Genomic DNA, 18,050 nt, shown 5'->3' with positions numbered 1-18,050 from the left:
AATCTCTGAATTCACATTCACACCTGACAGGATGCTGGTACACTCTGAATCCCCGTATATATATAAGAGATCCTGATATATTGTGACACCCCATGCACAACTGGCAGCATCCTGATATTCTCTTAAACCACACACAGCTGCTGGGATCCTGATACACTTTGAATCCGCATACACATCTGGCAGGATGTTGATACACTGTGAAAGCCCACACAAACCTGGCAGGATCCAGATTTACCAGCGGGATTCCTTTTTTTTATTCGTTCACGGGATGTGGGCGTCGCTGGCGAGGCCAGCGTTTATTGCCCATCCCTGATTGCCCTGGAGAAGGTGGTGATGAGCCGCCTTCTTGAACCGCTGCAGTCAGTGTGGTGAAGGTTCGCCCACAGTGCTGTTAGGAAGGGAGTTCCAGGATTTTAACCCAGCGACAATGAAGGAACGGCGATATATTTCCAAGTTGGGATGGTGTGTGACTTGGAGGGGAACCTGCAGGTGGTGTTGTTACCATGTGGCTGCTGCCCTTGTCCTTCTAGGTGGTAGAGGTCACGAGTTTGGGAGGGGCTGTCGAAAAAGCCTTGGCGAGTTGCTGCAGTGCATCCTGTGGATGGTGCACACTGCATCCACAGTGCGCCGATGGTGAAGGGAGTGAATGTTTAGGGTGATGGATGCGGTGCTAATCAAGCGGGCTGCTTTGTCCTGAATGATGCCGAGCCTCTTGAGTGTTGTTGGAGCTGCACTCATCCAGGCAAGTGGAGAGTATTCCATCACACTCCTGACTTGAGCCTTGGAGATGGTGAAGAGGCTTTGGGGAGTCAGAAGGTGAGTCACTCGCCGCAGAATACCGAGCCTCTGACCTGCTCTTATAGCCAAATTAATTATATAGCTGGTCCAGGCAAGTTTCTGGTCAATGGTGACCACAAGGATGTTGATGGTGGGGGATTCGGCGATGGTAATGCTGTTGAATGTCAAGGGGAGATGGTTAGAATCTCTCTTGTTGGAGATGGTCATTGCCTGGCACTTGTCTTGCGCGAAAGTTACTTGCCACTTATCAGCCCAACTCCGGATGTTGTCCAGGTCTTGCTGCATGCGGGCACGGACTGCTTCATTATCTGAGGTGTTGCAAATGGAACTGAACACTGTGCAATCATCAGCGAACTTCCTCATTTCTGACCGAATGATGGAGGGAAGGTCATTGATGAAGCAGCTGAAGATGGTTGGGCCCAGGACACTGCCCTGAGGAACTCCTGCAGCAATGTCCTGGGGCTGAGATGATTGGCCTCCAACAACCACTACCATCTTCATTTGTGCTAGTTATGACTCCAGCCACTGAAGAGTTTTCCCCCTGATTGCCATTAATATCTATCAAAAAAAGCAGTGGTCCCAGCACCGACCCCTGGGGACACCACTGTATAGCTTCCTCCTGGCCAAAAAGCAACCGTTCACCACTACTCTCTGTTTCCTGTCACTGATCCAATTTCGTATCCATGCTGCCAATGCCGCTTTTATTCCATAGCCTTCAACTTTGTTAACAAGCCTATTAAGCGGCACTTTATAGAACGCCTTTTGAAAATCCCTGCGCACATCATTCGCATTGAACTCCTAAATGCTATCTGTCACCTCATTTAAAAACTCAATCAAGATAGTTAAACACGAATTGCCTTTAACAAATCGATGCTGGCTTTACTCAACAAATCCACATTTGATCGAGTGAAGATTAATTTTGTCCCGGATTATCGTTTCTAAAAGCTTCGCCACAACTGAGGTTAAACAAAAGAATACTGCCCATTCAGTCTATCCAGTACACACAATATCCCAGATAATCTGCCCTAGACCTCACACAATAACAGTGGAACTTCTGTACATTCACAGTCTGTCCCTCTCCCAGTGCCCACAATATCCCAGATAACCTGCCCAAGACTTGATACAATAACAGTGGAACTTCTGTCCATTCACAGTCGGTCCCTTTCCCACCACACAGAAGATACCAGATAACCTGCCCAATCCCTGAAAAGTAACACTGAATATTAAAATGATATTGAGAAGTTGTTATTTTTTCAAAATAACTAACATTGAGAACCACTTTCTGTCTGTTCCAATTGAAGATGTTCAAAAGAAACACAAGGAAACACTCCGGGTCCGAACTGAAACACTGAGAGTAAACACTATCCTAATAAAGGAGAAGATTAAGATTTTCCAACTGGTCACTCTATACACTGAGCTAACGGTCATCTCTACTGTTCGAAATCGGACACTTGTAGAACATGAACTGCTGGCAAGAGGCCGAGACCATGAAGAGTGGAGAAAGAAACATCTCTGGAGAGAACTGGAAAAAATCCGAACTGATCAATTGTTCCAGAGCAGTTTTTCCCGGAGAAAATCCAAATCTTGGAGTTCAGCAGCAGTGAGCGGAGTCGCGGGGATTGGAAAAACAACAATGGTACAAAAGATTGTTTATGACTGGGCCACTGGGAAAATATACCCACACTTTCAATTTGTTTTCAGTTTTAAATTCCGGGATTTGAACGCTATTAACTGTAAAATAAACCTGAGGAATCTGATACTGAATCTGTATCCTTACTTTGGGAATATTCTGGGAGAGCTCTGGAAGAACCCAGAGGGATTATTGTTTATATTCGATGGTTTAGATGAATTCAAGGATAGTATCGATTTTGCTGACAATCGGAGAAATACAGAGGCTGATTACATCTGCACAGATCCTGAAGACCAGTGTGAAGTGTCTGAAATTGTGTACAGTTTAATACAGCACAAGCTGCTCCCAGGATGTTCAGTGCTGGTGACAAGCCGCCCCACTGCATTACATTTATTGGAAAAGGCTGAGATCAGTGTCTGTGCTGAAATCCTGGGATTTGTTGGTGAGGAACGGAAGGAATATTTCAACAAGATTTTTGAAGATCAGGTGGTGGCAGCAGCTGTTTTCAAACATGTGGAGGAGAACGAGATCCTGTACACCATGTGTTACAACCCTTCCTACTGCTGGATCCTCGGTCTGTCACTGGGTCCCTTCTTCACACAAAGCGACAGGGAACAGCGGCAAATTCCCAAGACCATGACCCAACTATATTCCTACTATATTTACAACATTCTGAAAAACCATGGCCGAGAGATTGAATGCCCCCGTGATGTGTTACTGAAGATCGGTGAGATGGCTTTCACTGGAATCTCCGAGAAGAAGATTGTGTTTAGAAATGGAGATTTGATCAAGTACAATCTGCAACCTTCCCAGTTCCTGTCTGGGTTCATGATGGAACTTTTGGAGAGAGATGATTCTGGCCAGAGTGTGGTTTACACATTCCCGCACCTCACCATCCAAGAGTTTATAGCCGCACTCGCACAATTCCTGACTCCAGATCCAGGGGACATCCGGAATCTCCTCAGTGAAGCCCACAGCAAGAAAGATGGGCGATTTGAGATATTTCTCCGTTTTGTTGTTGGTCTCTCCTCCTCACAGTCAGCTCGGCCCCTGGAGGAGTTTCTGGGTCCATTTCTTCATCAAACAATCTGCGGAGTGATTGAGTGGGTTAAGGAAAAGGTTGAAGGAACGTTTGGAAAGGCAGATTGTATAACTGCGAAAAGGGTCCTCCTGAAAACATTCCACTACCTGTTTGAGTCTCCGAATCAAACACTGGCTCGGACCACGGTGGGATCTGCGAAAACACTTACATTTAGTAGATTGGGACTGACCCCGATTGACTGTGCGGTCCTGTCTCACGTCATTGGACTCTGTGATACAATAAAACACCTCGATCTGGAGAACTGCTCCATTCAGTGTGAAGGACTCCAGCGGCTGGGACACGTACTGCACAAATGCCAGGTGTTGAGGTAACTGTTTATTTGTTTCCAGCTGTTCGGCCAATTGTCGAACAGTCATTGCTGCTCCGTAATGAAGGGAAACAAACAGTTCAGTTAAACCAGAGAGAAGCAGATTCAACACAAATATGACAAATGATAAGAGGATCGGTTAGTGATTCCCTAAGGACTGGAGAATCTAAAATGTATCATTGTGAACACGTGGAGATTTTACAGTCTTTCTCGGATCATTAAATACAGGTCACTGAAAGAGTCTGATAATTTAATTGTAATAAATTATATTTATTGCTGTTTTTCTCACTGCCTAAGATAAGTCCATTGAAGAGACTCCTTCTCACTGTTGCTTAAACGTAGACCGACACTAACTGCAGCAGTCGATGTGTCGGAGCATCCCACCCTCTTACCGAGGTGACAGTCACCGGACTGTTAACGTGTATAGGAGAGGGAAGCAGAAACACCAAACATTCAGTAACAAAGAGCAAAACACAGCTTTCGGGCAGTCAACCATCAGTGGGCGAGCTGAACTTTCCCCGCAGGACGTCGTTCCGTTATCTTAACTCATCAATGACACAGCCCCTCACACTCTCCAATACATCCACCATCTCTTCTGCACTCGTGCCTGTGAGTCAGAAGATCGTGGATTCAGGCCCCTCGCTCATTAATCCAGACCGACACTTCAGTGGGATTTGTGAACTAAAATCTGACGGTAAAGAGGTTCAGGTCTAACGGGTTGTGTGATATTAGCCCAGCAGTACAGACACACACCGGCCAGCGGTGGGGCCTCACACACAGCGGGAGGCTTCTGGGTTAGCCAGGAAGGGGTAGTGAATGCGGAAATTACCCATAATCTGCTCCCTGTGAGTGAGGCCCCGCTTGAGGAGGGAACTTCAGAAAATTCCCCATAAGCTATCGGGCCCGTTACACCTGAAATAAATGTAGAGCTATTTTAATGGGAATGAACTGAGGAACCCCCTCCCTATAAACGAGGAGTACAGGGACATTTAAAACTTGTAAACGGGACATAATAAACTCTCCTTGTTACATGAAATCCTGGGGAACGTATTTTACAGCAGCCGTTAGCGCCGTTTCACAATATAACTCAACCCAAGATATTATACAGACTAATATAATACTACATAAAGTACAGGTAATCACCGCTTTATCATTTAATTCAGGGAAAATCGCCCCATTCCCATAAAATCTGGGATTTACGACATAGGTAGGTCTATGAAAAAGGTTCTGCAGAGAGAGTTTGAGCAGCTAGGGACTAAATTAAAAAGCTGAACCATAAAGGTAATAGTCTCCGGATTATTACCTGAGCCACGAGCAAATTGGCACAGGGTAAATCAGATCAGAGAGATGAATGCGTGGCTCAAAGAAGGGTTTGAGAAGGGTTTCGATTCGTGGGGCACTGACACCAGTACTGGGGAAAGAGAGAGCTGTTCCTTTGCGACGGACTACACCTGAACCATGCTGGGATCTGAGTGATCGCGAATCGAATAACTAGGGAGTTAGATAGGGCTTTAAACTAAATATGGGGGGTGGGGGTAAGGTCCCGGTGGAGAGAAATCTAGAATGCTAAAGAGAAAAGTCAAAGAAACAGTGCAGGAAAGTGATTGAGGTAAGGATAACCAGATTGTGTCAGGAAGGGACAGAGCACACAAGCAAAAGACAACAGATAGGGTCCGGGTAAGAAAAAATGGTAATAAGACAAATAAGACCAAAGTACAAAAATTTTTTAAGATATCTAAAAATGTGAAAAAGACAAATCTAAATGCTCTGTATCTGAATGCACGAAGCATTTGTAGTAAGGGAGACGAATTAACAGCACAAGTCGATGTAAACGGATGTGATATCATAGCAATTACAGTTAGATGGCTTCAGGGTGACCAAGGCTGGGAGCTGAATATCCAAGGGTATTCGTTATTTAGGAAGGACAGGCAAAAAGGAAAAGGAGGTAGGCTGGCGTTGTGAGTGAAGGATGAAATCAGAGCATTCGTGAGAAAGGATATTGGCTCAGAAAATCAAGATGTGGAATCAGTTTGGGTGGAGTTAAGAAGCACCAAGGGGCAGAAAACATTGGTGGAAGTTGTCTATAGACGTCCATACAGTAGTGGTAATGTAGGGGATGGGATCAAACAGGAAATTAGAGATGCATGTAACAAGGGAACTACTGTAATCATGGGTGACTTTAATCTGCATATAGACTGGCCAAAACAAATTAGCAATAATACTGTGCCGAATGAATTGCTGGAGTGTGTACGAGATTTTTTTAGACCAGTACGTTGAGCAGCCATCCAGGGAGCAGGCAATCCGAGATTGATTATTGTGCAATGAGAAAGGGTTAATTAATAATCTTGCTGTGCGGGGACCTTTAGGGAAAAGAGACCATAACATGATAGAATTCATCATTAAGATGGAAAGTGAATAGTCCAATCTGAAACTAGGGGCTTAAATCTAAACAAGGGGAACTACGAAGATATGAGGAGTGAGTTGGCTTTGATCGATTGGGAAGCTTCATTAGAAGGCATGATGATGGATCGGTAATGGCTAACATTTAAGGAACGAATACGTGAATTGCAACAGTTATACATTCCTTTCTGGTGCAAAAACAAAAAAGGAAAAGCGGCCCATCCTGGCTAACAAATGAAATTAGGGATAATATTACATACAAATAGGAGTCATATCAAGTTACTACAAAAAGTAGCAAGCCTGAGGATTGGGAGCAGTTTAGAATTCAGCAAAAAAGCACGAATTGATTGATTAAGAGGGGAAAAATAGAGTATGAGTGTAAACTTGCAAGGAACATAATAGTGGACGGTAAAAGCTTCTACAAGTATGTGAAAAGAAAAAGATTAGGTCCCTTACAGTCAGAAACGGGAGAATTTATAATGGGGAACAAGGAAATGGCAGAGCAACTAAACAAGTACTTTTGTTCTGTCTTCATGGAAGAGGACACAAATAACTTCCCAGAAATGCTCGGGATCCAAGGGACTAGTGAAAAGGAGGAATTAAAGGAAATTAGTATTAGTAAAAAATAGTGCTGGACAAATTAATGGGACTGAAAGCCGATAAATCCCATGGCCTGATTATTTGCATCCCAGAGTACTAAATAAGGTAGCCATGGAAATAATAGCTGCATTAGTTGTCATCTTCGAAAATTCTATAGATTATGAAACATTTCCTGTTGATTGGAGGGTTGAAAATGTAACCCCACTATTTAAAAAAGGAGGGAGAGAGAAAACAGGGAACTACAGACCAGTTAGCCTAACATCAGTAGGATGGGAAATGCTAGAATCTATTATAAAGGATGTGATAACAGGACACTTAGAAAATATCAACAGGATTAGACAAAGTCAACATGGATTTATGAAAGGGAAATCATGTTTGAAAAAACCTACTGCAGTTTTTTGAGGATGTATCTCATAACATAAATAAGGGAGAACCAGTAGATGTGGTTTATTTGGATTTTCTGAAGGCCTTTGATAAAGTCCCACGTAAGAAGTTAGTGTGCAAAATTAAAGCACATGGGATTGGGAGTAATGTACCAGCATAGATTGAAAATTGGTTAACAGAAAGGAAACAGGAAACAGGGAGCAAAAATAAATGGGTCTTTTTCGGGATGGCAGGCAGTGACTAGTGGGGTACCGCAGGGATCAGTGCCTGAGTACCAGCTATTCAGAATATATATCAATGATTTGGATGAGGGAACCAAATGTAATATTTCCAAGTTTGCTGATGACACAAACTAGGTTGGATCGTGAGTTGTGAGGAGGATGCAAAGAGGCTTCAAGGCGATTTAGACAAGTTGAATTAGTGGACAAATACATGGCAGATGCAGTATAATGTGGATAAATGTGAAGTAATCCACTTCAGAAGGAAAAACAGAATGGCAGAGTATTATTTAAACGGTGATAGATTGGGAAATGTTGATGCACAAAGGGTCCAGGGTGTCCTTGTACACGAGTCACTGAAAGCAAACATACAAGTGCAGCAAGCAGTTCGGAAGGCAAATGGTATGTTGGCCTTCATTTCAAGAGGATTTGATTACAGGAGCAAGGATGTTTTACTGCAGTTATACAGGGCCTTGGTGAGGCCACAGCTGGAGTATTGTGTCCAATTTTGGACACCTTACCCAAGAAAGTATATACTTGTCATAGAGGGAGTGCAGCGAAGGTTCACCAGACTAATTCCTGGGATGGCAGGACTGTCATATGAGGAGAAATTGGACCGACTCGGCCTGTTTTCACTCGAGTTTAGAGGAATGAGAGGGGATCTCATTGAAAAGTATAGAATTCTGACAGGGCTAGACAGACTGGATGCAGGTCTCCAGAACGAGGGGTCAGAGTCTCAGGATACTTGGTAGGATGTTTAGGACTGAGATGAGGAGAAATATCTTCACTCAGAGGGCGGTGAACCTGCGGAATTCTCTACCACAGAAGACTGTGGAGGCCAAGTCACTGAATATATTTAAGAAGGAGATGGAGAGATTACTAGAAAAAAAGGCATCAAGAGATTTGCGGATAGAGCGGGAATATGGTATTGAGATAAAGGATCAGCCATCATAATATTGAATGGCGGAGCAGGCTGGATGGGCCGAATGGCTTACTCCTGCTCCTACTTTTTATGTTTCTTTATTTTGATGTACTTGCCGCCATTTTGTCCAAGACAGCCGCCTTACTTGCTGCCATTTTGTCCAAGATGGCTGCCATACTCGCCGTCATGCTGGCCTTGTGTAAATACAGATATTGAAAACATATATATTCCTTATATCTTATAAATACAAGTTGTTGTTGTTGAATATGTAGTTGTTGTTGTGGTTGTCTAAATAAAAGGAATGCCATTCTGGGATCACTCTGGGGTCTCTCGGTGCTCTCTGGGATGCATAGATGATCACTCTTCTTTGTCTGGATGCACTCTGGGATCCCGGTGTGCAATCTGGGATACCTGCGTGAGCTCTGAGATCAATCTGTGGTGACTGGGTGCGCTCTGGGATCCCTGGGTGTACACTGGTTTTCCTGAGGGGGTCAATGGGACAATCTGGAGTCACTGTGGTATCACTGGGGACACTCTGCATGATACTTGCCGCAATTTTCTCCAAGTTGGACGACGTACTTTCTGACGATTTGTGCAAGATGGCCGCCTTACTTGCCGCCATTTTGTCCAAAATGGCCATTGTACTTACTGCTATGCTGGCCGTGTGTAAATGCACCTATATATAAATATAAAACACATATATATTACAAATACAAGTTGTTGTTGTATTGTTAATTGTTGTTGTGGTGGTCTAAATATAAAGACTGCCACTCTGGCATTACTCTGGGGTGACTGGATGCACTCTGGAATCCATTGGTGCACTTTGAGATCACTTCATCGTGACTGGGTTAAATCTGGGATCACTTTGGGCTGCCTCGGTGCACTATGGGTTGCTGTGTGAACTCAGCGGTCACTCTGGGGTGACTGGGTGTAATCCGGTGTACTGGGGGGTCACTGGGACATTCTGGGGTCACTATGGGATCACTTGGGACACTCTGCGCCGTACTTGCGGTCATTTTGTCCAAGACGACCACCATATTGCCGCAGATGGCTGCTGTACTTGCCACAATTTTGTCCAAGATGGTCGCTGTGCTTACCGCCATTTTTTCATAGATGGCTGCCGTACGTGCCACCATGCTGGCCGTTTGTAAATACAAATATATATAGCAAATATAATATGAATATACGTTGTTGTTGTAGTAGTAGTTGTCGTGATTGTAGTCTATTTTAAAGACTGCCAATCTGCGATCACTCTGGGGTTACTGGGTGCATTCCGGGATCAGTCTGGGAGACTGGGTGCAATCTTGGCTTCCTGGTTGCATCCTGGGATCACTCTGGGGTGTCAGGGTGCATTCCGGGGTCCCTGGGTGCAATCTAGAGTCAATCTGGGGTAGCTGGGTGCAATCTGGGATCACAGATTGCACTCTGGATTCACTGCGTGGTCACTGGGACATTCTGGGGTCACTGTGGTTTCACTGGGGACATTCTGCCCGGTACTTGCCGCCATTTCGACCAAGGTGGCCGACAGACTTATCGCCAATTTGTCCAAGATGGCTGCGGTACTTGCGGCTATTTTGTCCAAAATGGTCGCCATACGTGCGGCCATTTTGTCCTTGATGGCCGCTATGCTTGCTGCCACTTTGTCCAAGATCCGGCCGCACTTTCCGCGATCTTGTCGAAGATGGCGGCCGTACTAGCTCCCATTTTGGCCAATATTGCCTCCGTACTTGCAACCATTTTGTGCAAGACGGCCGCCATACTTGCCGCCATTTTGTCGCATTTTTCCTCTGTACTTGATGCCAATTTGCCCAAGATAGCTGCCGTACTTGCTGCCATTTTGTACAAGATGTCCGCCAAACATACCGACATTTTGTCGAAGATGGCCGCCGTACTTGCCGCCAATTTTTCCAAGATGGCCCATTTACTTGCCGCCAATTTTTCCAAGATGGCCCATTTACTTGCCGCCAATTTTTCCAAGATGGCCCATTTACTTGCCGCCAATTTTTCCAAGATGGCCCATTTACTTGCCGCCAATTTTTCCAAGATGGCCCATTTACTTGCCGCCAATTTTTCCAAGATGGCCCATTTACTTGCCGCCAATTTTTCCAAGATGGCCCATTTACTTGCTGCCAATTTTTCCAACATGGCTGCTGCATTGCGGCCATTTTGTACAAGATGGCTGCCGTACATGCTGCCATTTTTTCCAAGATGGCTGCCACACTTGCGGCCACATTGACAATGATGGCCGCCATACATGCTGTAATTTTGTCCAAGATGGTCGTTGCACTTGTGGCCATTTTGACCAAGCAGGCCGCCGCACTTGCTGCCATATTGTTGAAGATGGCCGCCGAACTAGCCGCGAATTTGTCCAAGGTGACCACCATATTTGCTGCTATGTTGTCCAATGTGGCTGCCGTTCATGCCGCCATTTTTTCGAAGATTATCGCTCTACTTGCTGCCATTTTGTCCAAGTTGGCCCACCTACATTCAGTGAGGTGGTCACACCGCAGGTAAAGAATACACTGGCTGAAAGGAAATGGCAGAGTAAAAGGACTAGGCAGGTAGAGCAGGAGTCCCCTGGGGCCATCTCCCTCTCAAACAGATATTATGCTTTAGATACTGTTGGGGGAGATGGCTTATCAGGGGAATGCAGCAAGAGCCAGGTTCGGGGCACCACGGGTGGCTCTGCTGCACAGGATGGGAGGAAGAAGAGTGGCAGGGCTATAGTGATAGGGGATTCAATTGTAAGGGGAACAGATAGGCGTTTCTGCGGCCGCAAACGTGACTCCGGGATGGTATGTTGCCTCCCTGGTTCTAGGATCAAGGATGTCACGGAGCGGATGCAGGGCATTCTGGAGGGGAAGGGTGAACAGCCAGTAGTCGTGGTCCAAGTTGGTACCAACGATATAGTTAAAAAAAGGGATGAGGTCCTGCAAGGTGGATTTAAGGAGTTAGGAGATAAATTAAAAAGCAGGACTTCAAAGGTAGTGATCTCAGGATTACTACCGGTGCCACGTGCTAGTGAGTATAGGAACAGGAGAATAGACAGGATGAATGCGTGGCTGCAGGGATGGTGTAGGAGGGAGGGATTTAGATTCCTGGGACATTGGGACCGGTTCTGGGGAAGGTGGGACCTGTACACGTGTGACGGGTTACACCCGAGCAGGACCGGGACCAATGTCCTCGCGGGGGTGTTTGCTAGTGCTGTTGGGGAAGGTTTAAACTAGAGTGGCAAGGGGATGGGAACCTGAGCGGGGAGTCAGAAGGGAATAAAGTTGAGAGCAGCAAGAGAGGGGAAGACCCAGGGGAAATCTACAATACAAATAGTACAAACAGTTTTTCAAGAACAAGTGAAAGGGAAAAGCGTAGAGCAGCGGAAAGAAAGTGTACTTTAGGCACGAGAGATAAAATAAAAACTAGAAGGTGCAAGGCGATTAACCCAGCATCAAAGCTGTGGCAGGGGGTTGGGAACCTGAGCAGGGAGACAGAGGAAAGCGTGTCAGGAAGGGACAGAAGGTATGGAGAAAAAGGTAAAGTGTTAAAAAAGGAAAAAGCAGGAACTAAGTGTCACAAAACATATTTGAAAGTTCTTTATCTGAATGCACGTAGCATTCGTAACAAAATGGACGAGTTAACGGCACAAATAACGACGTATGGGTATGATCTTGTGGTCATTACAGAAACATGGTGGAAGGGTGACAACGACTGGGAATTAAATATGTCAGGGTATTTAACAATCAGGAAGGACAGGCAGGAAGGAAGGGGAGGTGGGGTGGCTATGTTAATAAGGGAAGGAATCACTGTAATACAGAGAAAAGATATTGGGACAAAGGATCAGGATAATGAAACAGTTTGGGTAGAGATAAGGAATAATAAAGGGAAAAAAACACTCGTGGGCGTAGTATATAGGCCTCCTAATAGTTGCAACTCTGCTGGAAGAAGTATTAATCAGGAAATAGTCGGGGCATGTAATAAGGGAACAGCTATAATTATGGGGGATTTTAACTATCATATTAACTGGACAAATCAAATTGGGCAGGGCAGCCTTGAGGAAGAGTTTATTGAGTGTATTAGGAATGGATTTCTTGAGCAGTATGTAACTGATCCTACAAGGGGGCCAGCAAACTTGGAACTGGTCCTGTGTAATCAGCCAGGATTAATTAATAATGTCCTAGTTAAGGATCCCCTTGGAATGAGTGACCATAACATGGTTACATTCCATATCCAATTAGAGGGTGAGAAGGTTGGTTCTCAAACAAGCGTACTGAGCTTGAATAAAGGAGACTATGATGGTATGAGAGCAGAATTGATTGAAGTGGACTGCGAAAATAGTTTAAAGGGTAAGACGGTACTTGAACAGTGGTGTTCATTTAAGGAGTTATTCTACAACTTTCAAAAAATATATATTCCACTGAGGAAAAAAGGGTGTAAAAGAAATGACAGCCATCCGTGGCTAAGTAAAGAAATTAAGCATAGTATCCGACTAAAAACAAGGACATATAAGGTAGCCAAACTTAGTGGGAGGATAGAAGATTGGGAAGTCTTCAAAAGACAGCAAAAAAGTAACGAAAGGATTGATTAAGAAAGGGAAGATAGATTATGAAAATAAATTAGCAAAAAATATAAAAACAGATAGCAAGAGTTTCTACAGTTATATAAAAAGAAAAAGTGTGGCTAAGGCTAATGTAGGTCCCTTGGAGGATGAGACCGGGACATTAATGGTGGGAAACATGGAGATGGCAAAAATGCTGAACAAATATTTTGTTTCAGTCTTTACGGTAGAGGACACTAAGAATATCACAACAGTGGACAAACGGGGGGCTCTGGGGGGCGATTAAAATCACTAAGGAATTGGTACTTAGTAAATTAATGGGACTCAAGGCGGATAAATCCCCTGAACCTGATGGCTTCCATCCCAGGGTCTTGAGGGAAGTGAGAGTAGGGATTGTGGATGGTATGGTAATAATTTTCCAAAATTATCTGGACTCGGCAAAGGTCCCGGCAGATTGGAAAACTGCTAATGTAACACCGTTATTTAAAAATGGTATTCGGCAGAAGGCTGGAAATTATAGACCAGTTAGCCTAACATCTGTGTTGGGTAAAATTTTGGAGTCTATTATTAAGGAGACAGTAGCGGAACATTTGGATAAACATAATTCAATAGGACAAAGTCAGCATGGCTTCACGAAGGGGAAGTCATGTCTGACAAATTTGCTTGAGTTCTTTGAGGATATAACGTACAGAGTGGATAAAGGGGAACCAGTGGATGTAGTGTATTTAGACTTCCAGAAGGCATTCTACAAGGTGCCACATAAAAGATTATTGCTCAAGATAAAGAATCACTGGATTGGGGGTAATATTCTGGCATGGGTGGAGGATTGGTTATCTAACAGGAAGCAGAGAGTTGGGATAAAGGGTACATTCTCGGAATGGCAACCAGTAGCCAGTGGTGTGCCGCAGGGGTCGGTGCTGGGTCCTCAACTCTTTACAATCTATATTAACGATTTGGAGGAGGGGACCGAGTGTAACATATCAAAGTTTGCAGATGATACAAAGATGGGAGGGAAAGTGGAGAGTGAGGAAGACATAAAAAACCTACAAGGGGATATAGACAGGCTGGGTGAGTGGGCGGAGATTTGGCAGGTGCAATACAATATTGGAAAATGTGAGGTTATGCACTTTGGCAGGAAAAATCGGAGAGCAAGTTATTATCTCAATGGCGAGCAACTGGAAAGTACTGCAGTACAAAGGGAACTGGGGGTCCCAGTGCAAGAAAATCAAAAAGTTAGTATGCAGGTGCAGCAGATGATCAAGAAGGCCAACGGAATGTTGGCGTTTATTGCTGGGGGGATAGAATATAAAAACAGGGAGGTATTGCTGCAGTTATATAAGGTATTGGTGAGACCGCACCTGGAATACTGCATACAGTTTTGGTGTCCATACTTCAGAAAAGACATACTTGCTCTCGAGGCAGTACAAAGAAGGTTCACTCGGTTAATCCCGGGGATGAGGGGGCGAACATATGAGGAGAGGTTGAGTAGATTGGGACTCTACACATTGGAGTTCAGAAGAATGAGAGGCGACCTTATTGAAACATATAAGATTGTGAAGGGGCTTGATCGGGTGGATGCGGTAAGGCTGTTCCCAAGGATGGGTGAAACTAGAACGAGGGGGCATAATCTTAGAATAAGGGGCTGCTCTTTCAAAACTGAGATGAGGAGGAACTTCTTCACTCAGAGGTTGGTAGGTCTGTGGAATTTGCTGCCCCAGGAAGCTGTGGAAGCTACATCATTAAATAAATTTAAAACAGAAATAGACAGTTTCCTGGAAGTAAAGGGAATTAAGGGTTACGGGGAGCGGGCAGGAAATTGGACATGATTTTAGATTTGAGGTTAGGACCAGATCAGCCATGATCTTATTGAATGGCGGAGCAGGCTCGAGGGGCCGATTGGCCTACTCCTGCTCCTATTTCTTATGTTCTTATGTTCTAAATGCCCCTATTTTGTCCAAGATGGCCACCTTACTTGATGCAATTTTGTCGAAGATGGATTCCATAAATGCAGCCATTTTTTCTCGATGGCCCCCACACTTGTGATCGCTTTGTCCAATATGGCCGACATACCAGCACAATTTTTTCCAAGATGATCGCTGTGCTTGTCGTCATTTTGTCCAAGATGACTGCCGTACTTGTGACTATTTTCTCCAAGATGGCTGTCGCTCCTGCTGCAATTTTGTCCAAGATGTTCGCCATGCTTGCCGTCATGCTGGCCGTGTGTAAATGCAAATATATATAATATACATTATGTATTGTAAATATAAGTTGTTGTTGTAGTGGTAGTTGTTGTGGTGGTAGTCCAAATATAAAGACTGCCATTTATATTTAGTGGCAGTCTTTATATTGCTCTGCAGTCACTCTGAGATGATTGGGCGCACTCTGGGCTCCCTGGGTGCACTCTGCGATCAATCTTGGATGACAGGGTCCACTTTGGGTTCACTTTGGGGTCACTGTGACACTCTGGGTTCACTGTGGTATCACTGGAGAGAGTCTGCCTGGTTCTTGCCGGCGTAAGGCGAAGATGACTGCCGTACTCACCGGCAATTTGTCCGAGATGGCTGTGGTACTTGAGGCAATTTTGTCCAAGATCGCCACCGTCCTTCCCGCCAATTTGTCCAAAATGGCCACCATACTAATACAGTTGTTGCATTAGTAGTTGTTGTGGTGGTCGTCAAAATATACAGACTGCCACTCTCGGATGCCTCTGGGGAGACCGATGCGTCCCCCAGAGGGGACCGACTAAGGCCTCCTCCAGAGGCTGCACGCAAATCGGGCTGACGTGAGTTCAGTCTGTTTATTGCCCTGGGGTTTCATTTCCTCTCTGGGCCATGGTTTTGGGACCTCAGTTTAACATGTTCCTGTTCGATTGTAACCGTTGTAATTTAACCAGTTTAAAGCCTGGGGTTTAAGTCGCCCAGCCTGTAATGTTATACAAACACGTTAACCCAGTATGAGACAAACAGGGGCCGAGAGGAGATTAACGTCTGAAACGTGAACCCCTGTACGGGCTTCGAGGGTTTGTTATAATTTCAAAATGATGATTGTGTTTCGGGGAGATGCGACAACTTTGAGGGGTCAGAGCGGCCATTTGAGGTGTTGTGATGGAGAAAATGAGGAGATACTGTTTCCGGTGGCATGGGGTCCGTAACCAGACGACACAGATTCAATATAATTGTCAAAAGAGCCAGAGGTGACATGAGGAAGGATTATTTTTTTTTGCAGCGAGTTGTAATGATCTGGAATTCACTGCCTGAAAGGGAGGTGGAAGCAGATTCAATAGTAACTTTCAAAAGGGAATTAGATAATTACTAGAAAAGGAAAAAAATGTGTTGGCCACAAGGAAAGATCAGGGTAATGGGACGATCTGGTTAGCTTTTTAAAAGAGCCGAAGGGGCAACAAATAGACAACAAATAGGGTCCGGGTAAGACAAAAAATGGTAATCGGACAAATAGGGCCATCGTAAACAAAAAATGTTAAGATGTCTTAAAATGTTAAAAAGAAAATTCTAAACGCATCTGAATGCAGGAACTATTCGTAATAAGGTAGACGAATTAGCCCCGCAAATAGACTTTATTTTTAATTCGTTCATGGGATGCGGGCGTCGCTGGCGAGGCCGCCATTTATTGCCACATATGTAAACGGATAGGATATAATTGCAATTACAGAGACATGGCTGCAGGGTGACCAAGGCTGGGAGCTGATTACCAAGGGTATTCTATATTTAGGATGGACAGGCAAAAAGGAAAAAGAGTGGGGTGGCGTTGTTAGTAAAGGATGAAATCAGAGCTGAATGATAAAGTATACTGGCTCATAAAATCAAGAGGTAGATTCCGAGTGGATGGAGTTAACGAGCTCCAAGGGGCAGAAAACACTGGTGGGAGTTGTCTATAGGACTTCAAACAGTTGTGGCAATGTAAGGGACGATATCAAACAGGAAATTAGAGATGCATGTATCAAGGGTACGACAGTAATCATGGATGACTCTAATCTACATATAGATTGGTCAAACCAAATTAGCAATAATACTGTGGAGGATGAATTCATGGAGTGGATACGAGATGGATGTTTACACCAGTACGTTCAGGAGCCAACGAGGGAACAGGTTATCCTAGATTGGGTATTGTGCAATGAGAAGGGGTTAATTAACAATCTTGTTGTGCGGGGTCCTTTACGGAAGAGTGATCTTAACCTTATAGAATTCTTCATTAAGATGGGAAGTGAATACGTCCAACCCGAAAATAGGGTCCTAAATCTAAACAAAGGAAACTACGAAAGTATGAGGAGTGAGTTGGCTATGATAGATTGGGAATTTTCATTAAAAGGCATGATGGTGGATGGGCAATTGCTAACATTTTAGGAATTAATGCATGAGTTGCAACAATTATACATTCCTTTCTGGTGCAAGAACACAAAAGGCAAAGCGGCCCAACCATGGCGAAAATAAGAAAATAAGGATAGTATTAGGTCCATCGAGGAGTCATATAAAGTTGCCAGAAAAAGTAGCAAGCCTGGAGATTGGGAGAAGTTTAGAATTCAACAAAAAAGCACCACGCGATTTTTTTTTATTCGTTCACGGGATGTGGGCGTCGCTGGCGAGGCCAAAATTTATTGCCCATCCCTAATTGCACTCGAGAAGGTGGTGGTGAGCCGCCGTCTTGAACAGCTGCAGTCCGTGTGGTGATGGTTCTCCCACTGTGCTGTTAGGAAGGGAGTTCCAGGATTTTGACCCAGCGACAATGAAGGAACGGCGATATATTTCCAAGTCGGGATGGTATGTGACTTGGAGGGGAACGTGCAGGTGGTGTTGTTCCCATGTGCCTGCTGCTCTTGTCCTTCTAGGTGGTAGGGGTCGCGGGTTTGGGAGGTGCTGTCGGAGAAGCCTTGGCGAGTTGCTGCAGGGGAAAAATAGATTACGAGAGTAAACTTTCAAGGAATATCAAAGTGGGCTATAAAAGCCTCTACAAGTATGTAAAAAGAAAAAGATGAGTGAAGACAAATGTAGGTCCCTTACATTCAGAAACGGGAGAATTTAAAATGGGGTACAAGGAAATGGCAAATCAATTAAACAAACAATTTGATTCTATCTTCTCGGAAGAGGACACAACTAACTTCCCCGAATTGCTAGGGATCGAA

General features: G+C 44.5%; 1 protein-coding gene across 1 annotated transcript in view; it reads left to right on the top strand.

The window, feature by feature from the left end:
- LOC137314023 (NACHT, LRR and PYD domains-containing protein 3-like) overlaps nucleotides 1-18,050 on the top strand; it is a 32,268-nt gene that overhangs the window by 10,583 nt on the left and 3,635 nt on the right. The window contains exon 6 of the mRNA XM_067979716.1: nucleotides 2,100-3,837. Coding sequence (XP_067835817.1) covers nucleotides 2,100-3,837 — 1,738 coding nt within the window. The remainder of the gene's footprint in view (nucleotides 1-2,099; nucleotides 3,838-18,050) is intronic.

The sequence above is a fragment of the Heptranchias perlo genome, unplaced genomic scaffold, assembly GCF_035084215.1.
Source record: "Heptranchias perlo isolate sHepPer1 unplaced genomic scaffold, sHepPer1.hap1 HAP1_SCAFFOLD_50, whole genome shotgun sequence".
Lineage (NCBI taxonomy): Eukaryota > Metazoa > Chordata > Chondrichthyes > Hexanchiformes > Hexanchidae > Heptranchias > Heptranchias perlo.
Note: the sequence above shows the minus strand (reverse complement) of the source record. Positions and strands in the feature narration are given on the sequence as shown.